This window comes from Zonotrichia albicollis, chromosome 8, assembly GCF_047830755.1.
Source record: "Zonotrichia albicollis isolate bZonAlb1 chromosome 8, bZonAlb1.hap1, whole genome shotgun sequence".
Classification (NCBI taxonomy): domain Eukaryota; kingdom Metazoa; phylum Chordata; class Aves; order Passeriformes; family Passerellidae; genus Zonotrichia; species Zonotrichia albicollis.
Genome location: NC_133826.1, coordinates 1,846,717 through 1,870,570, shown reverse-complemented (window position 1 = coordinate 1,870,570; position 23,854 = coordinate 1,846,717). Strand labels below are relative to the sequence as shown.

At 42.2% G+C, this 23,854-nt stretch overlaps 1 protein-coding gene across 2 annotated transcripts in view; it reads left to right on the top strand.

The window, feature by feature from the left end:
- Window positions 1-23,854, top strand: part of LEPR (leptin receptor) — a 43,797-nt gene that overhangs the window by 16,489 nt on the left and 3,454 nt on the right. The window contains exons 6-17 of one of the 2 annotated variants that reach the window (XM_074545614.1): window positions 1,837-1,982; window positions 4,194-4,338; window positions 8,952-9,248; window positions 11,588-11,702; window positions 13,793-13,992; window positions 14,923-15,074; window positions 19,241-19,400; window positions 20,156-20,238; window positions 20,883-21,099; window positions 21,801-21,983; window positions 22,503-22,598; window positions 22,974-23,076. In XM_074545614.1, the coding sequence (XP_074401715.1) occupies window positions 1,837-1,982; window positions 4,194-4,338; window positions 8,952-9,248; window positions 11,588-11,702; window positions 13,793-13,992; window positions 14,923-15,074; window positions 19,241-19,400; window positions 20,156-20,238; window positions 20,883-21,099; window positions 21,801-21,983; window positions 22,503-22,598; window positions 22,974-23,076 (1,897 nt within the window). Of the gene's footprint in view, window positions 1-1,836; window positions 1,983-4,190; window positions 4,339-8,951; window positions 9,249-11,587; window positions 11,703-13,792; window positions 13,993-14,922; window positions 15,075-19,240; window positions 19,401-20,155; window positions 20,239-20,882; window positions 21,100-21,800; window positions 21,984-22,502; window positions 22,599-22,973; window positions 23,077-23,854 lie in introns of both variants that reach the window. The other variant, XM_074545613.1, reaches the window with a different exon arrangement.

The window sequence follows — 23,854 nt, the reverse complement described above, 5'->3', positions numbered from 1 at the left end:
TTTCAACTTTAATTAGTAGAAGAGTCATCTGCCCATGCTCCACAACAGCAGCAGGATGGCGCTGCTGGGAAAGGGGCACAGACAGGGCAGGAAAAGTTCCCTAATCCCTGTCTGGGCTCCAGTGCAAACCACACTGAGCACAGCCCAAGCACTCAAATATTGGTTGTTTCTCGTTTTTTCCTTTCCAATCAGAACCTCTCTGTGCACAAGACTGGCCCAGTGGTGGAGCTTGTTGCTGAGGGCTTCAATTAAATTCCAAAAGCTGTTCCCACAGTTGCTTAGCAAGAAATCCCACCCATTTTCCCAAGCAGCTCTCTGATCCTGATGTTTTTTCCTCACCCATGCAAGCCCAAGCTGGAAAACATTCCTGTGTGTTTGATCAAGCTCAAACTCTCCTGACATGATGAATTTGAGATGTGCTGCTATCCAACGTGCCCAGTTATTGCAGATTTGGGCAGATTTCATAAAGGCAGGAGCTGTCAGCTGCAGGGGAAAAAAATTAAAGTTTTATGAACATCTTATTAACTTAAAAACTTAGGAACTTTATGAAGTTCCTCCTAACTGATGTGCTCTGCAGACAGAACCAGTTAAAATCTCTGGGTGGGCTGGTTTGGAAGATGAGAGGTGGCATTTTCCATCCTGCTGGTTTGAAATGATGCTGCAGGAAAAAATTAAAAATTCAGGCTGGAGTCTGCCAGTATTTAAAAATGACACAATGAGTTAGCTCTGCTTAGTGAAGCATGTTTTTAAAATGCACAATATTAATATATGTTCTGCCAAGATTTAGCTCAATTAAAACTATTTTGAATGTGGAACTCTTGAGTGCTTGTGCCACATGGATTTTATTTGCTGATAGGGGAGCAGGTGGCATCAGAACCATCATTATCTGTGGGATCTGATTCAGGGAAATGCGATGGCAAAGCCACTGACTTTTATTTGCTTCCTCCCCAATCACTCCCTGCTGGCCTTCCTGAAGTTAATTGCTTTGAGATGGTCCAGAAGTAGAAATTAAATAAAATCTGACTTGGTGTGGTAGATCTATACTGAAAATGCAAAGAGAATTTTGATATAAATAACTAAATAAAATCTGACTTGGTTGATGGATTTATACTGAAAATAATTAGAGATATTTGCTATAACTGAGTGACATTCCAGTAATGCAGGTAAATGGGACCCTTGGAGAGCTGCACCCCAGAGCAGGTGGGATTTGAGGGGAACATTTGCCCACTGCCCAGGAATTTTGGGAATGTTTTCCCTTCAGCTTCTGCAGGGTTTTCCTCTTCCATGGGCAAAACTTGGCTGGGAATGAGGGCAGGGCCAGCCAGGGTCTGAGTACCAGGGAGAAGCAGGGCCTTGGCTCCTTGGCATTGTCCGAGGAATGGAATCCTGGGCATTTCCCACTTCATCCCCATGGGAATATCCAAACTCTCCATTTTCACTCTCCTGGACACCTCCTTTCCCAGCCAGTTTCCCATATCTGGAAATATGTTTGCAATATCATCCCTTGGAAGGATGGGGATGTTTAGGAAATCCCAGTGTACACTATAAAGAACAAATTGATTTTCTCAGCATTCCTATCATTCAAGGCAGGTAAGCCAGGGCTTGGCTACTGGGAAAAGCTGTGGCCTGAGGGAAGAAACTCCTGCAGGTTTAAGGGAAATGGGAGGTCAAACAGCATTTCTGGGTGACTGCAGCAGCACCAGGGTGACAACGCAGAACAGCTCTTGGAAACTGAGTTTAAATTTAAAAGAGCTGAGTTTAGGTGTGAGTTGTGACTGGGTAAAGCCCAGCAGCCTGGGCGAGGCTGGGCTGACCTGTGGGTGACTGTGTGTGCAGTGAAGCCTGAGGCCCCCGTGAGGCTGCGCCTGGAGCTGGCCGAGAGGGGGCAGGTGAAGCTCTGCTGGTCCAGCCCTGCCCCGCCGCCCTTCCCTCTGCAGCACCAAGTGAGGGTCTCTGCGCCCCCGGGCCGCGGGGACAGCCAGGTGAGCACCGTGCCTTCTTCGGGGGCTGGGAATTCCTGAACCCCGGCATTCCCGAACCCCGGCATTCCCAAATCCGGCATTCCCAAATCCCGGCATTGCCGAATACTGGCATTCCTGAATCCCGGCATTGCCGAATCCCGGCATTCCCGAACCCCGGCATTCCCGAACCCCGGCATTGCCGAACCTCGGCATTCCCGAATCCCGGCATTCCCAAACCCCGGCATTGCCGAACCCCGGCATTCCAGAACCCCGGCTTTGCCAAATCCCGGCTTTGCCAAATCCCGGCATTCCCGAATCCCGGCGTTCCCAAATCCGGCATTCCCGAATCCCGGCTTTGCCAAATCCCGGCATTCCCGAACCCCGGCATTCCCGAATACTGGCATTCCCAAATCCCGGCATTCCCCAATCCCGCATTCCCGAATACTGGCATTCCCGAATCCTGGCATTCCCGAATCCTGGCATTCCCAAATCCCGGTTTTGCCAAATCCCGGCTTTGCCGAGTCCCGGCATTCCCGAGTCCCGGCATTCCTGAATCCCGGCTTTGCCAAATCCTGGCATTCCCAAATCCTGGCATTCCCGAATCCTGGTTTTGCCAAATCTCAGCATTCCCGAATCCCGGCATTCCTGAATCCCGGCATTGCCGAACCCCGGCATTCCCGAATCCCGGCATTCCCGAACCCCGTCATTGCCGAATCCTGGCATTCCCAAATCCTGGCATTCCCGAATCCCGGCATTCCCGAATACTGGCATTCCCGAACCCCGGCATTGCCGAATCCTGGCATTCCCAAATCCTGGCATTCCCGAATCCCGGCATTCCCGAACCCCGGCATTCCCGAACCCCAGCACTCCCGAATACTGGCATTCCTGAATCCCGGCATTCCCAAATCCCGGCATTCCCAAATCTCGGCATTCCCAAATCTGGCATTCCCGAATCCTGGCATTCCCAAATCCCGGCATTCCCAAATCCGGCATTCCCAAATCCCGGCATTCCCGAATCCCGGCTTTGCCGAATCCCGGCATTCCCAAATCCTGGCATTCCCAAATCCTGGCATTCCCAAATCCCGGCATTCCCAAATCCTGGCATTCCCAAATCCCGGCTTTGCCACCGCTCCCCTGGGCCTTGGATTGGGAGGGGGGCTCTTCTGGTGGAGCTGGGCTCAGCTCGCTGCTTTTCCCTGGAAAATCTGGGCTTAGCTCGCTGCTTTTTCCTGGAGAAGCTGGGCTTAATTTACTTCTGTTTCCTGGAGAAGCTGGGTTTAGCATGATGCTTTTCCCTGGAAAACCTGGGTTTAGCTGGCTGCTTTTTCCTGGAGATTCTGGGCTTAGCTCACTGATTTTCCTGGAAAAGCTGGGCTTAGCTGGCTGCTGTTTCCTGGAGAAGCTGGGCTTAGCTTGCTGCTTTTCCCTGGAAAACCTGGGTTTAGCTGGCTGCTTTTCCCTGGAGATTCTGGGCTTAACTCACTGATTTTCCTGGAAAAGCTGGGCTCAGCTCGCTGCTTCTCCCTGGAAAATCTGGGTTTAGCTGGCTGCTGTTTCCTGGAGAAGCTGGGTTTAGCTGGCTGCTTTTTCCTGGAGATTCTGGGCTTAACTCACTGATTTTCCTGGAGAAGCTGGGCTTAGCTCTCTGCTTCTCCCTGGAAAATCTGGGTTTTACATCTGTCCCCACCAAGAGAAGCCCCATCTCCTGCTGGCTCTCACAAACAAACTCCCATTTTTCTCCCTGGGTGAAATCCTGGATTGTGGGAAGTCTAAGCCCATTTTCTTTCAGCATTCTATATGTTCCCTAACTCATCTGTGGTTTATATTTATAAATTTTATTATAAACAGGTTCTTTTCTCTTCCTACCATGCAAGTGGCTCTGGAATAACAAGCAGCTGTTAATTAGCAACCCATAATGAAACAAGTCATTTCCCACAGAGTTATACAATTTCCAGCAGTCTCAAATTGACAGTAAATTTAAAGAAGAAAGATTTTTTAACCCAGCTTTCTACCTAAAAACATAGAAAATCCTTGTGCAGAGTATAAGGACGTTATCTCATGTCTCTTAAGTAACAAATTTATTTGCTCAGCACTCCCATCCTTAAAAACTGAGTTGAAAGAGAAGGTATGAAAGAGAATTCAGCGAATTCTGACTCCATACAATTTATTTATGTTCTTTCTGCGTTTTCCTGTTTCTTTTTACAACAATAATGGGTTTGGACAACCCAGCAGATGCTTCAGGTTGCCCTGGAAAGCTCCATGGTCGTGGACAATGCCCTGCTGGACTCTCCATGCTCAGTGCAAGTGAGGAGCAGGAATCTGCGTGCTCCAGGCTTCTGGAGTGACTGGAGCTCACCCTACAACCTCAGTGTGGGAGGTAGGACACCTGCAGGCATGGGGATAAAGCTGATTTCCCAGCTGGTTTGTGGATTTTGTGCTGGGAATTGAGTTGGGATGGGAGATCCTGTGGGATCCTTTCCTGCCTGAGGCTCAGCTCCCTCTATCCCCTATAATATTGAAATAATAATTTCAATATTATGTAATATTATTTAATAATATTATATAGTTTTTGCATAATATTGGGATGGGAGATCCTGTGGGAGCCTTTCCTGCCTGAGGCTCAGCTCCCTCTATCCCCTATAATATTGAAAGAATAATTTCAATATTATGTAATATTATTTAATAATATTATATAGTTTTTGCATAATATTGGGATGGGAGATCCTGTGGGAGCCTTTCCTGCCTGAGGCTCAGCTCCCTCTATCCCCTATAATATTGAAATAATAATTTCAATATTGTGTAATATTATTTAATAATATTATATAGTTTTTGCATAATATTGGGATGGGAGATCCTGTGGGAGCCTTTCCTGCCTGAGGCTCAGCTCCCTCTATCCCCTATAATATTGAAATAATAATTTCAATATTGTGTAATATTATTTAATAATATTATATAGTTTTTGCATAATATTGGGATGGGAGATCCTGTGGGAGCCTTTCCTGCCTGAGGCTCAGCTCCCTCTATCCCCTATAATATTGAAATAATAATTTCAATATTGTGTAATATTATTTAATAATATTATATAGTTTTTGCATAATATTGGGATGGGAGATCCTGTGGGATCCTTTCCTGCCTGAGGCTCAGCTCCCTCTATCCCCTATAATATTGAAATAATAATTTCAATATTGTGTAATATTATTTAATAATATTATATAGTTTTTGCATAATATTGAGATGGGAGATCCTGTGGGAGCCTTTCCTGCCTGAGGCTCAGCTCTCCCCTGTGCCAGGCTGGCACCAGGGATTTAGGAGAGCACACCTGTGGGGCTGGCACTCCCTGCCCACCCCCACACAAAGCTCTTTTCCTCAGAGCTTTCCCATTCCCAGTTCCAGCTGGCAGCCCTGAACCTCCCCTCCATTCAGGATTTTTCTCCTGGTGCTTTTCTCTCACTTCTGGGTTTGGTTTTGTAGCTGAGCTGAAGGCCCAGAGCAAAATCAAGTGTGCTTTTTATACAGTCCAGCCTGGTTTGTAATGCTGAGCCCTGTGCAAAACTGACTTTCTGCTTATTTTGTTGTATTTTTCCATGCTCTGCTCGGGATTCCCTGGGAATATTTTGGTCTGTGCGGCCACAGGAATTCTCTGAACTCTTTATATAGGCAGCTGCACCAAAGAAAGAACTAAACCTTGGGAAAAAAAGCTTTTTTCCTATAAAACCTGAAACAACAGATCCTAAATCTGCTTTACTGCCAGAGAAAGGGAAATTTCGGGGAAATCCTAAAAATCCCTGCCTGGTTCCTCAGTGGGAGAAGCAAAACTGAACTTTAAAGGACTTAATGCTGGTTTTGGGGTGTTCTTTGCAATCAGCTCCATAATAATAATAATACAACTATGATGATGACGATGATGATGATTATTATTATTATTATTTTTCAATTGACAAATGCTTTTATGTCTTTTTTTAACTTCCATTTTCAATTTCAATAGTTCTCCCCCCCCTTTTTCTTTTGTGTAACCTGGGGATATTAAAGATTTTTTAAATCAGAATTTAGAAATTTTAGGTATGCAGGGAGGCAGTCCAAGGCTCATTTCTGCATCTGTGGCAATCACAATAATATAAATTATTATGATTATGATGATTATGATTTAATTTTAATATTATATAATATTATTTAATATTATTATATAGTTTTAACATAATATTTAATAATTACATAATAATATATAATATTATCATAATATAATATTATTATATAATATTACACAAAATATATAATATTGTCAATAGTAATAATAATAATAAAATAATAAAAGATAATACATAGTATATAATATAATAGATGTATAATAATATATAATATAATATGGTATAATATTACTATATTATATGGTATGTAATAATAATAAGAATAGTTATTATTATTATTATCATCATCATCATCATAATTTGATTTTTTTTCCCTTTTCAATTTCAATGGATTCCCCCCCTTTTTTCCTTTTGTGTAACCTGGGGATATTGAAGATTATTTTAATCAGAATTTAGAAACTTTATGTATGGAGGGAGGCAGTCCAAGGCTCATTTCTGCATCTGTAGCAATCATAACAAATTATTATTATTACTATTATTATTATTATTATTATTATTATTATTATTATTATTATTATTATTATTATTATCATCATCATCATTATTATTATTATCATTATTATTATTATCATTGCCATCGTCATCGACAATAATACGTTTATAATAATTATAATATAATTTTAATATGATAATATTTAATAATGTCATAATATATATTATTATATCATATAACATCCTATTATTACATCATATTATTATATACTATTACACATAATATATAATATTGTCAATAGTAATAATAATAATAATAATAATAATAATTCAAAAATAACATTAAACAAAATACATAATATATAATATAATAATGTGTAGTATAATATGGTATACAATTATTATATGGTTTGTAATATATTATATACTTCTTGTTCTTCATCTTCTTTGTCTTCTTCTTCTTCTTCCTATTCCTATTCCTATTCCTATTCCTATTACTACCATTACTACTATTACTATTATTATTATTATTAATAATAATATTATTATTAATAATAATAATAATAATAATAATAATAATAATAATAATAATAATAATAATAATAATAATATTTCAAAAATAACATTAAACAAAATACATAATGTATGATATAATATGGTATACAATTATTATATGGTATGTAATATATTATATACTTCTTCTTCTTCATCTTCTTTGTCTTCTTCTTCTTCTTCTTCCTATTCCTATTCCTATTACTACCATTACTACTATTACTATTATTACCATTAATAATAACAATAATTCAAAAATAACATTAAACACAATACATAATGTATAATATAATAATATATAATATAATATGGTATGCAATTATATGGTATGTAATATATTATATACTTCTAGTTCTTCGTCTTCTTCTTCTTCTTCTTCTTCTTTTTCTTACTATTACTATTACTACTATTACTACTATTAGTATTATTACTATTAATAATAATAATAATAATAATTCAAAAATAACATTAAACAAAATACATAATGTATAATATAATATGGTATACAATTATTATATGGTATTTAATATATTATATACTTCTTGTTCTTCATCTTCTTCGTCTTCTTCTTCTTCGTCTTCTTCTTCTTCCTATTACTATAACTATTACTATTACTATTACTATTACTATTACTATTACTATTACTACCATTACTACTATTACTATTATTACTATTTTAATAATAATAATAATAATTCAAAAATAACATTAAACAAAATACATAATGTATAATGTAATGATATATAATATAATATGATATACAATTATTATATGGTATGTAATATATTATATACTTCTTCGTTTTTGTCTTCTTCTTCTTCTTTTTATTACTATTTCTATTACTACCATTATTACTATTAGTATTATTACTACTACTACTACTACTACTACTACTACTACTAATAATAATAATAATTCAAAAATAACATTAAACAAAATACATAATGTATAATATAATATGGTATACAATTATTATATGGTATGTAATATATTATATACTTCTTCATATTCTTTGTCTTCTTCTTCTTCTTCTTCTTCTTCGTCTTCTTCTTCTTCCTATAACTATTACTATTACTATTACTATTACTATTACTATTACTATTACTATTACTATTACTACCATTACTACTATTACTATTATTACTATTAATAATAATAATTCAAAAATAACATTAAACAAAATACATAATGTATAATATAATAATCTATAATATAATATGGTATGCAATTATATGGTATGTAATATATTATATACTTCTTGTTCTTCATCTTCTTCGTCTTCTTCTTCTTCTTCTTCCTATTACTATTACTATTACTACCATTACTACTATTACTATTATTACCATTAATAATAATAATCTTTCAAAAATAACATTAAACAAAATACATAATGTATATAATAATAATATAATATGCTATACAATTATTATATGGTATGTTATATATTGTATACTTCTTTCTTGTTCTTCGTCTTCTTCTTCTTCTTCTTCTTCTTCTTCTTCGTCTTGTTCATCTTCTTCTTCTTCTTCTTCTTCTTCTTCTTCTTCTTCTTCTTCTTCGTCTACTCCTTCCTCTTCTTCGTCTTGTTCTTCTTCTTCTTCTTCTTCTTCTTCTTCGTCTTGTTCATCTTCTTCTTCTTCTTCTTCTTCTTCTTCTTCGTCTTCGTCTTCTTCTTTTTCTTCTTCTTCTTCTTCTTCTTCTTCTTCGTCTTGTTCTTCTTCTTCTTCTCCTTCCGCTTCTTCTTCTTCTTCCTATTACTATTACTATTACTATTACTATCATTACTGTTATTACTATGATTACTATTATTGATGCACTTTGTGGTTCAGTTCCCCCCTGACTGGATTTCCCTTTCCCCCAGCCCAGGTGCTGTATTTCCCGGCCCGGGCTCTGGCCCGCGCTGGCTCCAGCCTGTCCTTTCTGTGCACGTTCCGGAACCGCTCGGAGCCGGTGCCGGCGCGGGAGCTGGTGTGGTGGCTGAACCTGGCCGAGCCGCTGCCCGCCAGCCGCACCTCGGTGCTGAGCAGCCGCGTCAGCCGGGTCACCCTGCCCGAGCTGAGAGCCACCGAGCCCCGCGGCAGCTTCCTGTACAGCGCGCTGTACTGCTGCCACCGCAGCCGGCAGTGCCACCGCGCCTACGCCGAGCTCTACGTCGTAGGTACGGCTCGGGGGGATGTTCCGTTCGTAGCCAGGATGGAGTATTCCCATTTCAAATCCTTTATTGCCCTTGGGGGTTTTGGTTTTGGTTGGGTTTTTTGGGGTTTTGTTTGTTTGTGTTTTTTGGTTTTGTGGTTTTTTGTTTCTTTGTTGTGGTGTTTGTGAGGGTCCCCCAGGATGAGGTGAGAGATGAGAGTCTGACTCCATGTTCTCAGAAGGCTGATTTGTTATTCTATTCTATTCTATTCTATTCTATTCTATTCTATTCTATTCTATTCTATTCTATTCTATTCTATTCTATTCTATTCCATTCCATTCCATTCCATTCCATTCCATTCCATTCCATTCCATTCCATTCCATTCCATTCACTCCACACCACCCCACCCCATCCCATCCCATCCCATCCCACCCCACCCCACCCCACCCCTCCCATCCCATCCCATCCCATCCCATCCCATCCCATCCCATCCCATCCCATCCCATCCCATCCCATCCCATCCCATCCCATCCCATCCCATCCCATCCATCCCATCCCATCCCATCCCATCCCATCCCATCCCATCCCATCCCATCCCATCCATCCCATCCATCCCATCCCATCCCATCCCATCCCATCCCATCCCATCCCATCCCATCCCATCCCATCCCATCCCATCCCATCCCATCCCATCCCATCCCATCCCATCCCATCCCATCCCATCCCATCCCATCCCATCCCATCCCATCCCATCCCATCCCATCCCATCCCATCCCATCCCATCCCATCCCATCCCATCCCATCCCATCCCATCCCATCCATCCCATCCCATCCCATCCATCTCATCCCATCCCACCCAATCCCATCTCATCCCATCCATCCATCCCATCCCATCCCATCCCATCCCATCCCATCCCATCCCATCCCATCCCATCCCATCCCATCCCATCCCATCCATCCCTGCCTCTCCATCCATCCCATCCCACCCCATCCCATCCCATCCCATCCCATCCCATCCCATCCATCCATCCCATCCCATCCCATCCCATCCCATCCCATCCCATCCCATCCCATCCCATCCCATCCCATCCCATCCCATCCCATCCCATCCATCCCTGCCTCTCCATCCATCCCATCCCACCCCATCCCATCCCATCCCATCCCATCCCATCCCATCCCATCCCATCCCATCCCATCCCATCCCATCCCATCCCATCCCATCCCATCCCATCCCATCCCATCCCATCCTGCTATACTAAAACTATACTAAAGAAAGAGAAGGATGCAGACAGGAGGTTTAACAAGAATAAATAATAAAAACTCATTACTGACTCCTCAGAGTCCAACACAGCCTGACTGTGATTGGTCATGAAGTAAAAACAATTCACATGTTTGGAGAAACAATCTCCAGACCGCATTCCAGGGCAGCAAACACAGCAGAAGCTGAGGCTTCTCTGCTTCCCAGGAGAAGAAATCCTGGTGAAGGGATTTTTTTGAAAATATCATGGTGACTGTTTGTTTGTTTGTTGAGTTTTGGTTTGGTTTTTTTTTGTCTTTGGTGTTTTGGTTTTTTGATTTTTTTGTTTGTTTTTTGTTTCATTTTGTGTTGGAATTTGAAATGTGGGGAATTCTCAGAACTTCAGGTTTATAACTTAAAGCTCAGAATGAAACACAAGGTTTGATTTGAGGCTTTGGGAAAAGCTTCTAAACTTAAGTGTTGGAAGTGAGGATGTGGATTTATAGTTTAAAGACACGTTTAATAAAGGAAAGTTTAGAGTTTTAGAGTTTAAGATACAGAAAAAATAAAAGCAGTCACAAATGTAAAAATGTTAAAGCTTAGAATGAAACAAGATTTGATTTAAGGCTTTGGAAACTTAAGTGTTTGAAGCGAGGATATGGATTTGTTGTTTAAAGACATGTTAAGAAAGTTTAGAGTTTTAGAGTTTAAGATATAGAAAAAATAAAAGTAGTTATAAAGGTAAACAAGAAATTTAGAGTGCAGCACTGTAAGTTTGTGTGTTATAACATGATTGACTAAGCTTATACAGCATGAAGATTGGGTCAAAACCATAAATATTTAAAGATTGGGTCAAAAACATAAATATTTTTGTTGGTAGTGTTTTATTAGTCAATAACTCTTTAAAAAGTCTTGTAACCAAGAGTTTTGAGACTTTTAAAGCTATGCTGTGAAGATGTGAGCTGAACTCACTTTTCTTACTTATGTGGAAGATAAAAAAAATAAACCACATCATCAAAACCAATTCAAAAGTTCCATTTCAAATTACTTCAAAAATTCCTCACAGTTTTGTTTGGTAGCAACCATTGTATGTTATTAATTAAGCTTTTAATGTCTTTTGATTAGACATGGATTTTAATATCTCCTGTGAGACTGATGGCTACCAGACTAAAATGACTTGCAGGTGGTCTGCAAACCCCACCACCCTGCTCCTGGGCACTCTGCAGTTGAGATATCACAGGTATGGATGGAGTTTAATTCTCTTTTTGTGTTTGGAAAGCATTGCTCAAAATATTTTAGTGTCAAAGAATTCTGGAGAAATGTAATTATAGAATGAACAGATTCTTTATTCTGTGTGCAGGAAGGGAACCAGAGATAGCTGAGTGTGGAACAGGTGTTATTTATAGGGGTTTTCAGCATTTTTCAACCTGTTTGGGAGCCAGTTCTCTTCAAGAAGATTTCTTGGATCAGTTAAAAAATTATTCCAGTTGCTCCTATCTACAAGTTGTAAGGAAATAAGGGAAAAGCCCATTCCCAGTGGGAATGTCTGGCCTGGGGGAGCTGTAGAATCCCTGTCCTTGGAGCCTCTCAGGTCCTGACTGCTCCATCTGATCTGAATTTAATTCTGCTCTGAGTCTGACATGGGACTTGAAACCTCCTGAGGTCTCCACTCAGTCTTTGATTCTTCTATAATTTTTTAAATAATTTTTTCTATGTGCACACAGAGGGTGAAACCAACTCATTCCAAGCTGGTAAAAGTCTGGTTTGAAGAACCAAACCTTAGCAGGTGAAGGGAATGTTGCTTTGTGAAGGCAGCAATTCCCAGAATTCCAGAATCCCAGGCGGGTTTGGGTTGGGAGGGACCTCAAAATCATCCCATTCCATCCCTGATGTGTTGAGCTTGAGGGTTTCCACTCAGACAGACAGACAGACTGCCCTTTCTGAGGCAAAAAATCCATAATTTTACTGCTCTGCTGGGCTGGAGATGCAGGAATTTTGGCCAACAGCTTCCATCAGCCCTGCCTAATCCTTTGGAAAGGCAGCCTGTCTTGTCTGGTGGAGTTCTGGATGATCCTGGTGCCCAGGTGGATATTTCCCAGGGTTTGTGGACTGAAGGAATAACTGGAATGCTGGAAAGTGCAAGTGGAGGCTTTTGGGGCAGGATTAATGCCTGGCTGAGTGCTGAGGTAGCTTTTGTTTACTCTGCCTTGACAAATACGGATCTAGTGAGTGCACTGCTGGGCAGGGAGCTGGGAATAAACCCCATTCTGCTCGTGGTGCCTTTTATTCCCTCTTCCTCACTGCTCAGGTTTAGCTAAAAATGTCATTTTCTAGTAGGAGGTGATAATGTGGAGATTCGTTCGTGCTCCTGCAGGATCAAACAGTGACATTACCACTGCCTGCAAATCCTTCCCAGATGCTGCTGATCCTTCTTTTTGTTCTGGTTTTTGTGGTTATTTGTTCAGAGTGAGACCTGAAAGAGGAAAATGCAATAAAATTGCTGCTGCTGTTGCCTTTGGGAGCTGGAGTGCAGCGCTGCTGTGGGTGATGCTCTGCCTGTGGGGTTTTGTTCTGCTTGGGTTGTTCCTACATCTTCCCCTGCAGGAGAAACAGCTCCAGAGGGATGGTCCTGTGGGAGCAGGGAATGCTCCAACCCCAATTCCAGAGCACCAGGCACTGCTCTAATCCTGGGGGCACAAAGGGGGAGCTTCCACCCAGTGTAACCCTGGTGGTTCCTCTGAGTAACTCACACCCCCTCCAGCCCCTCTCCTCACCAGTCTGAGGAGGAAGCTGAACAATTCAGTCTGAGGAGGAAGCTGAACAATTCCCACTCCAGGAATTTATCCAGTTCCATTTTGTCCAAAAGCCAAGGCTCCTCTCTTCTGTTGCCAGGTGTGATAATTGGACATGGGGTTTTTAATCCAGAGTTGATGTTTTGGTGGGATTTGCTGGAGACCTCACTGGGTGTCTGTGGCAGCTTCCCCCTGGTTGCCAGTTGGGATTTTGGAAGTCATTCCTGACTGGAGTCAGTTCTTGGCAGATTTGCCTTGCTGTGTTCATTGCCAATCCCTCAAATCCCACAATTGATGAGGATTTGGAGCTGCCTTCTCTTGTTGTACCTGCTGCTTTTGTTGTTTGTCCTGCCTTTTGCAGAGCCAAAGCTTTGAGGAGTGACTCTGAAATGTTTTTTATCCTTTCAGTGCAGACTCAGGTTCAAGATCCAAACAATCCTCAAAATCCCAGGAGTTTGCAGTGCCTCCATTCCTTTAATTCCCTCCAGATTTACACTTGCAGTGCATCAACTGAATGTGGTTTTTTCCCTCTTTTAAGGAGCCAAATTTATTGCTCTGACTTTCCAAGCCCATCTCCAGACTCAGAGGTGAAGGAATGCCTTTTGCAGGGGAACCATTCCTACGAGTGCACATTCCAGCCCATTTTCCTGTTATCTGGATATACCCTGTGGATAGAGTTCAAACACTCCCTGGGAACGCTGCAATCCTCCCCAACCTGTGTCATCCCAGCAGATGTGGGTAGGTCAAGATCCTTCCCTTGTGCCCCTGAATTTTTAAGTGGTGTAGGGAAAGAATTTTCCCACAGGTTTTCAATAAAAACATGAGGGTTTGATATTACCTTAAAGAAAAATTGGTTTAAATGTAATTTCCATACAGGATTTTAAATGAAACATCCACTTCTGCCTGTTATTCCCTCTACAGAAGAAATACAAAAGAATCTGTTGTGCTTTAAATGAAAATGAAATACCTGGAAACATTCCTGTGGGTTCTGTGTTTCCAGTCCTGCTTTCCCTGGAGCAGCACAACCTTGTGTTACCCACCACCCTCAGCACAAGGAGAAGCCATCCATGGTTGGATCTATTGGGCAGTGCCAGTGGGTTTGATATTACCTTAAAGAAAAATTGGTTTAAATGTTATTTCCATACAGGATTTTAAATGGAACATCCACTTCTGCCTGTTATTCCCTCTACAGAAGAAATACAAAAGAATCTGTTGTGCTTTAAGTGAAAATGGAAACGTTCCCGTGGGTTCTGTGTTTCCAGTCCTGCTTTCCCTGGAGCAGCAGAACCTTGTGTTACCCACCACCCTCAGCACAAGGAGAAGCCATCCATGGTTGGATCTATTGGGCAGTGCCAGTGGGTTTGATATTACCTTAAAGAAAAATTGGTTTAAATGTAATTTCCATACAGGACTTTAAATGAAACATCCACTTCTGCCTGTTATTCCCTCTACAGAAGAAATACAAAAGAATCTGTTGTGCTTTAAATGAAAATGAAATACCTGGAAACATTCCCGTGGGTTCTGTGTTTCCAGTCCTGCTTTCCCTGGAGCAGCAGAACCTTGTGTTACCCACCACCCTCAGCACAAGGAGAAGCCATCCATGGTTGGATCTATTGGGCAGTGCCAGTGCAGACTTTGCAGTAATTATTTCATTTTTCCATTTCCCAGTGAGGCCTCTGCCCCCTTCCAACGTGGCAGCAGAAGTGACCAGGAGCACGGGGCTGCTGAACGTCAGCTGGGCCCCGCCTGTGTTTGCCAGCAGGGAGCTGACGTTCCAGATCCGCTGGAGGCCAGGGGGCAGGGAGGAGCTTCCATGGCAGGTACGTCTGTTCCACCTGGCCTGGAGCAGGGGGCACAGCGCTGCTGCACTGTGGAGATGGTTTTTATGGGGTTTATCCACGGGGGAAAATCACAAAATGCAAAAGCAGTTGCAGTGTCCACAAAGGAATTTTCCTCACAATCCCGCTTCCTCATGGGGTTCGTTTTCAGGAATTTTGACTCTTGTGTCACTGACATCTTTTATGAAAAATCCTTTCCTTAGGATTTTTCTTCCTGAGAAGCTGAGAGGCCTCAGGAACAAAGTGCAAACATTGATTATCTGCTGCTGTGGAATGCAACAGGTGCATCTGGGATTGGGCTCATGTGGTTGTTTCTGATTAATGGCCAATCACAGCCAGCTGGCTCGGACAGACAGCAGAGCCACAAACCTTTGTTACCATTATTTCCTATTCTATTCTTAGCCATTTATCCCTTCTTCTATTCTTTTAGCATAGTTTTAATGTAATATATATCATAAAAGAATCCTTTATTCAATTTTTGTTATTCTTTATTCTATTCTTTGTTATCATTCTTTCCTATTCTGTTCTTAGCCATTTATCCTTTCTTCTATTCTTTTAGCATAGTTTTAATGTAATATATATATCATAAAATGATCCTTTATTTTTGTTACTCTTTATTCTATTCTTTATCATTCTTTCCTATTCTATTCTTAGCCATTTATCCTTTCTTCTATTCTTTTAGCATAGATTTAATATAATATATATCATAAAATAATCCTTTATTCAATTTTTGTTATTCTTTATTCTATTCTTTGTTATCATTCTTTCCTATTCTATTCTTAGCCATTTATCCTCTCTTCTATTCTTTTAGCATAGTTTTAATGTAATATATATCATAAAATAATCCTTTATTCTATTTTTGTTATTCTTTATTCTATTCTTTCTTATCATTCTTTCCTATTCTGTTCTTAGCCATCTATCCTTTCTTCTATTCTTTTAGCATAGTTTTAATGTAATATATGTAATAAAATAATCCTTTATTCTATTCTTTGTTACCATTCTTTCCTATTCTATTCTTAGCCATTTATCCTTTCTTCTATTCTTTTAGCATACTTTTAATGTAATATATGTAATAAAATAATCCTTTATTCTCTTCTTTATTCTATTCTTTGTTATCATTCTTTCCTATTGTATTCTTAGCCATTTATCCTTTCTTCTATTCTTTTAGCATAGCTTTAATGTAATATATATCATAAAATAATCCTTTATTCTATTCTATGTTATCATTCTTTCCTATTCTGTTCTTAGCCATTTATCCTTTCTTCTATTCTTTTAGCATAGCTTTAATGTAATATATATCACATAATAATCCTTTATTCTCTTCTTTATTCTATTCTTTGTTATCATTCTTTCCTATTCTGTTCTTAGCTATTTATCCTTTCTTCTATTCTTTTAGCATACTTTTAATGTAATATATATCATAAAATAATCTTTTATTCTATTCTTTCTTACCATTCTTTCCTATTCTATTCTTAGCCATTTATCCTCTCTTCTATTCTTTTAGCATACTTTTAATGTAATATATATCATAAAATAATAAATCAGCCTTCTGAGCCATGCAGTCAGACCCTCGTCTCTTCCCTCATCCTCAGGCCCCGGTAAACCCTCTCACACACCCCTTTGTGCTCGGTGAACCCTCTCCCAGAGCTGCCCGAGCACCCCTATGTTGTGGTGTGTTGCAATGTCCTGTTTTACCTTCTCCCTTCCCCCTTGCTGTGTGTGCCCTGTCAATCAGGCTGACATACCAGCAAGGCGTCGTGTGATTGGTCCCTCAGGCCTGGGGGACATTGGCCCGTATAGGTGTCCCCAGTCCCTTGAGACCCTGCCCCTTCACCTGGTTGGTGGCTCACCTGTCCCCTCCCCTTCCCCTGCCCTGAGCTTAAAAGGTTAATGAGACCATGTGGCCTCATTCTGTTGGAGGAATTGTCCCAGTGCAGACCTCTGCACCCATGGAATAAACATCTGGATATAACCCTCTGGCAGAATCCACTCCTTCCTTCTCTCCACCATCGCCAGAAGCTCTCTCTCCTGAGGTAAACGGAGTCCTGACAAGCCTGGACTTGCTCAGTGCCCCGCTGCACTCTCCGCCAGCCAAGGTATCTCTGGGGTAAAGCACCACAGTGCTGCCTTTGGCCCAGCAGCGAGGGTCACACTGACCCAGGCACCATCTAACTGGTTATATTGGGATTCATATTCCAATACCTTGGCAATCAGGCTAACATACCAGCAAGGCATCGTGTGATTGGTCCCTCAGGCCTGGGGGACATTGGCCCGTATAGGTGTCCCTAATCCCTTGAGACCCTGCCCCTTCACCTGGTTGGTGGCTCACCTGTCCCCTCCCCTTCCCCTGTCCTGAGCTTAAAAGGTTAATGAGACCATGCGGCCGGCATTCTGTTGGAGGAATTGTCCCAGTGCAGACCTCTGTACCCATGGAATAAACATCTGGATATAACCCTCCAGCAGAATCCTCTCCTTCCTTCTCTCCACCATCGCCAGAAGCTCTCTCTCCTGAGGTAAACGGAGTCCTGACAAGCCTGGACTTGCGTCTTGTGCCCCGCTGCACTCTCAGCCAAGGTATCTCTGGGGTAAAACACCACAGTGCTGCCTTTGGCTCAGCAGCGAGGGTCAGAACGGGCCCAGGCACCATCTAACTGGTTATATTGGGATTCATATTCCAATACCCTGGCAATCAGGCTAACATACCAGCAAGGCATCGTGTGATTGGTCCCTCAGGCCTGGGGGACATTGGCCCGTATAGGTGTCCCCGGTCCCTTGAGACCCTGCCCCTTCACCTGGTTGGTGGCTCACCTGTCCCCTCCCCTTCCCCTGTCCTGAGCTTAAAATGTTAATGAGACCATGTGGCCTCCATTCTGTTAGCAGCAGTGGCCCGGTGCAGACATCTCTGTACCCATGGAATAAACATCTGGCAACCTTCTAGCAGAATCCTCCCTTTCTGATCTTCACCATCGCCAGAAGCTCTCTCTCCAGAGGTAAACGGAGTCCTGACAGCCTGGAGTTGCCCCGCTGCACTCTCCAGCAGCCAAGGTATCTCTGGGGTAAAGCACCACAGTGCTGCCTTTGGCCCAGCAGCGAGGGTCAGAACTGGCCCAGGCACCATCTAACTGGTTATATTGGGATTCCTATTCCAATACCCTGGCAATCAGGCTAACATACCAGCAAGGCATCGTGTGATTGGTCCCTCAGGCCTGGGGGACATTGGCCCGTACGGGTGTCCCTAATCCCTTGAGACCCTGCCCCTTCTCCTGGTTGGTGGCTCACCTGTCCCCTCCCCTTCCCCTGCCCTGAGCTTAAAATGTTAATGAGACCATGTGGCCTCTATTCTGTTAGCAGCAGTGGCCCGGTGCAGACATCTCTGTACCCACAGAATAAACATCTGGCAACCTTCTAGCAGAATCCACTCCCTTTCTCTCCACCATCGCCAGAAGCTCTCTCTCCTGAGGTAAACGGAGTCCTGACAAGCCTGGACTTGCACCAGTGCCCCGCTGCAATCTCCAGCAGCCAAGGTATCTCTGGGGTAAAGCACCACAGTGCTGCCTTTGGCCCAGCAGCGAGGGTCAGAACTGGCCCAGGCACCATCTAACTGGTTATATTGGGATTCATATTCCAATACCCTGGCAATCAGGCTAACATACCAGCAAGGCGTCGTGTGATTGGTCCCTCAGGCCTGGGGGACATTGGCCCGTATGGGTGTCCCTAATCCCTTGAGACCCTGCCCCTTCACCTGATTGGTGGCTCACCTGTCCCCACCCCTTCCCCTGCCCTGAGCTTAAAATGTTAATGAGACCATGCGGCCTCATTCTGTTGGAGGAATTGTCCTGGTGCAGACCTCTGCACCCATGGAATAAACATCTGGATATAACCCTCCAGCAGAATCCACTCCTTCCTTCTCTCCACCATCGCCAGAAGCTCTCTCTCCTGAGGTAAATGGAGTCCTGACAAGCCTGGACTTGCTCAGTGCCCTGCTGCACTCTCCAGCAGCCAAGGTATCTCTGGGGTAAAGCACCACAGTGCTGCCTTTGGCCCAGCAGCGAGGGTCAGAACTGGCCCAGGCACAATCTAACTGGTTATATTGGGATTCATATTCCAATACCCCCATGCCCTGACCGTGGCTGTTTTCCCTCTCCCAGCTGTACGAGGTGCCCGTGCCCGCGGGCGGCTGGGCGGCAGCCCCGGTGCCGCAGCCCTGTGTGCAGTACGAGGTGCAGGTGCGCTGCCGGGAGCTGCGGGGATCCGGCTACTGGAGCCACTGGAGCAGAGCAGCCCGGAGCCTGGTCCAGGACATCAGAGGTCTGTGCTCCAGGGATGTGCCCAGAGCTGGCACGTGCCACGCTCAGCTGTGACATTAATATATGTTATTTATTACATATATTACATTAAAACTATGCCAAAAGAATAGAAGAAAGGATAAATGGTTAAGAACAGAATAGCAAAATGATAAGAAAGAATAGAATAAAGAAGAGAATAAGGGATTATTTTATGATATATATTACATTGAAACTATGCTAAAAGAATAGAAGAAAGGATAAATGGCTAAGAACAGAATAGCAAAATGATAAGAAAGAATAGAATAAAGAATGACAAAAATAAAGGATTCTTTTATGATATATATTACATTAAAACTATGCTAAAAGAATAGAAGAAAGGATAAATGGCTAAGAACAGAATAGCAAAATGATAAGAAATAGAATAAAGAATGACAAAAATAAAGGATTATTTTATGATATATATTACATTAAAACTATGCTAAAAGAATAGAAGAAAGGATAAATGGCTAAGAACAGAATAGGAAAGAATGATAAGAAAGAATAGAATAAAGGATTATTTTATTACATATATTACATTAAAACTATGCTAAAAGAATAGAAGAAAGGATAAATGGCTAAGAACAGAATAGGAAAGAATGGTAAGAAAGAATAGAATAAAGGATTATTTTATTACATATATTACATTAAAACTATGCTAAAAGAATAGAAGAAGGGATAAATGGCTAAGAACAGAATAGGAAAGAACGATAAAAGAAATCCCAAATGGGTGTTTTGCAGCTCCCTTGCGAGGCCCGGAGTTCTGGAGGGCGGTTTCTGAGGATCCGGCCGGGAAGCAGAGGAATGTCACGCTCCTGTGGAAGGTGGGAGCAGCTGAGTTTGGGGCTTTCATTGTGATCCTAAAAGCAGGTGGGGTTGTCAGGAGGGGAGTCTGACAGGCACATGAGGCCTGTGGGAATCGGGATTTGCCTTTTTTTGTGCTCCTGACAATTGCTTGGCTCATCATTCACCAATTGCTTGGTGAATTCTGGTGGGAAATCTGGGATAAAATGGGAGATGGTTTTTGCCTTCTTTGCCTTAAAATGCTAATGCAGGACAGGAGAAAATTCCTCAGTGCCCATTCCTCTTTGCTCATGTGCTGCTCTGGGGTTTGAACCCTGAAAAATGTGCAAAGCAGGGAATTGCTGTGGGAATCTGAAAGTTTGGCTCTCCTTGTCCTTCACTTCCCTTTGCTGGGAGGAGAGGGATGAGAGTCCGTTCTCAGAGAGGGAAATGAAGCCTTTAAAAGGACTCCAAAATGGAGTTGGCAAAGCCAGAGCCACGGATCAGTTTGCCCAAGGTCCTTGGATAAAAAACAGGAGCCAGGACCATTCAGGGTCCTGTTTTATTATTATTTATATTTTATTATTGGATCCCGTTTGCTTAAAATTGGAGCTGCCCAAACAACCTTTGCTCTGGGAATCAGGACGGAACTCAGGAATTAATGCCCGTGAATTAATTGCTGCAGCCCCTGATGCAGAATGACTCCTTGTGCAGCGTGAGCAGGTACATCATAAAGCACCAGAGCCCAGGGAGCCCCCCCTGGGAGGAATTTGTGGATCATGGCACCAGCTGGACATTCCCATGGATGGAGCCCACCCACACCGTCACCATCCTGGCCATGAATTCACTTGGAATCTCTGCAATTAATTCCAATTTAACTCTGTCCCAGCAAATGAGCACAGGTAAGGGCAGCAAGGAATGGGATGTGGGAAATGCCAGGAATCCTGGTGATGTTTGTGGGAAAAGCTTTCTTTTGGGATAAAATTCCCTCTGTTGGAATAAGGAATGTTTTATGGGGATACCTTCAGCACCAACTGAGCTGTTGGAAAACTCAGATTTCCTTTATGAAAATCCTGTGATTTTTAGGTTGGGAAAAAAGTTGTCCCACTTCACTAATTAAATATAAAGTAATAAATCAAAGAAAAAGAAAATCCTGCTGGAGAACTGATCTTTCATCTCCTTTGTTTTGGGAACACCCAATGTTCCTGCTGGGGAATGTTTTGTTGTCTCCAAAATGAGATGTGGTTGTGTTTTGGGCTGCCAGGGTACAGAGCCCTCAGACTTCCTGAGCAGCAATTCCTGCTCCACTTCCTGAGCAGAAATCCCTGGATTTGGCTGCACTGTGTTAATTTATTCCCGAGATTTCAGGAGTTTTTAATTTTTGGTTAAGGATAATTAAGGAATTGCAGGTGAGAATTGGGATATTTGATGTCTATGATATAAACTTAATCTGTTTGTACTTTAGTGTAACCTACATTTTTGGTGGCTTGAAGAAAAAACCTCTCTGCTGCTGTGGCTTTATGATACAGAGGACAATTAAAGTGATAAAGTGGTGACACTTTTGGTGGGATGTGGATCCCAGGTGCTTTCCCTGTTTCCCCAGTGGATGCTGTGCAGTCCCTGAGTGCTTACCTGGTGAACAGCACCTGTGTGGTTGTGGTTTGGAGCCTCTCCCCCCAAAGCCCTGGCATAAAATCCTTTGTGATTGAGTGGAGGAACCTGAACAAAGAGGAGCAGGTGAAATGGCTGCGAGTTCCTCCAGACCTCAGGAAATATTTCATTTATGGTGAGTTTGTGTGCTTGAAAATATAATTTGCGCTGTTAATTGGTGTGGAACTGAAAAATGTGGAATTTCTGAGCTCTGAGCCCTTTTTTCCCTTCTGTGTTTCTAATCACTTTTATTGACCAATAAACCAAATTGTGATGCTCATTAGAGGATTGCCTGTTGCATTAATAATCAGTTTAAGCTCTGGAGTGAGTTCATTTTGTGGCACTACAATAAAATTAGTTCTGGAATACTGAACACACCAGCTAATTATTCAAGTGAATATCTGCATTTCCTTTGCATTTTGACTTTACTCCTGGGAATTATCCCAGGAGCTCCATAAGGTGTTAATTCCATGACAGAGTAATGCTGGATTAATGGCTTGAATCTTGGGATTTTGAAGTGGGGATCTGTAAAAGATGGATCCATTATTGCCCTCTCTGGGCTGATCTGAGCTCTGATCTGTGCCCAGAGCCTCTGTGGAGGGAATTGTTTAAAAGCTGATGGCAGTGGGTTCCAAAGGCTGGTTTCTCTTTGCAGATCACTTTATCCTGATTGAGAAGTACCAGTTCAGCCTCTACCCTGTGTTTGCTGGAGGAGTTGGCAAGGCCAGAGCCACGGATCAGTTTGCCCAAGGTGACTGTCAGGGGCTTTCCCCCTGTTTTTTATGAAGGAAAAGTGAACTTTAAGTGTAAAATCTCTGTCTTTTCTGAAAAAAAACCCCTAACTAGTAATAAAGTCACTGTGGTGTACCTACAAACAGTGAACAGCTTTAATTTGAAAACCCTCTGTGGGCTGAGCTGAGTGAGGGATTAAACTCCTATTTAAATAATTCCTTTTTGTCTGTTTATTCCCAAGGGAAAGGTTTGTCCATGTGCAATGAAACTGTTGCTCAAGGTTATTTCCCCATCTAAGCTGTTGTTTCTACTGTTTGTTATTTCCCTGTTGCCAACCATTTGCTCCCAGACAAATCACTTTGCTGCATTAATAGCTGAACTCCTTTATTTCCAGGGGGATTTGAAACTGGGAATTCTGGCAGCCTCCACGTGGTTCTGCCCATTGTTTTCTCCACCTCAGTTCTGCTGCTGGGAGCATTGCTGCTTTCACACCAAAGGTACCTTGTTCCTGTTATCCAAAATCCAGCTGCTTGTTCCTCTTATCCAAAATCCAGCTCTTGTTCCTGTTATCCAAAATCCAGCTCCTTGTTCCTGTTGTCTGAAATCCAGCTCTTGTTCCTCTTATCCAAAATCCAGCTCTTGTTCCTGTTATCCAAAATCCAGCTCTTGTTCCTCCTATCCAAAATCCAGCTCCTTGTTCCTGTTATCCAAAATCCAGCTCCTTGTTCCTGTTATCCAAAATCCAGCTGCTTTTTCCTGTTATCCAAAATCCAGCTCTTGTTCCTCTTATCTAAAATCCAGCTCTTGTTCCTCTTATCTAAAATCCAGCTCCTTGTTCCTGTTATCCAAAATCCAGCTCTTGTTCCACTTGTCCAAAATCCAGCTCCTTGTTCCTCTTATCCAAAATCCAGCTCTTGTTCCAGTTGTCCAAAATCCAGCTCCTTGTTCCTCTTATCCAAAATCCAGCTCTTGTTCCTCTTATCCAAAATCCAGCTCCTTGTTCCTGTTGTCCAAAATCCAGCTCCTTGTTCCTCTTATCCAAAATCCAGCTCTTGTTCCTCTTATCCAAAATCCAGCTCCTTGTTCCTCTTATCCAAAATCCAGCTCTTGTTCCTGTTATCCAAAATCCAGCTCTTGTTCCTGCTATCCAAAATCCAGCTCCTTGTTCCTCTTATCTAAAATCCAGCTCCTTGTTCCTCTTATCTAAAATCCAGCTCCTTGTTCCTGTTATCCAAAATCCAGCTCCTTGTTCCTGTTGTCCAAAATCCAGCTCTT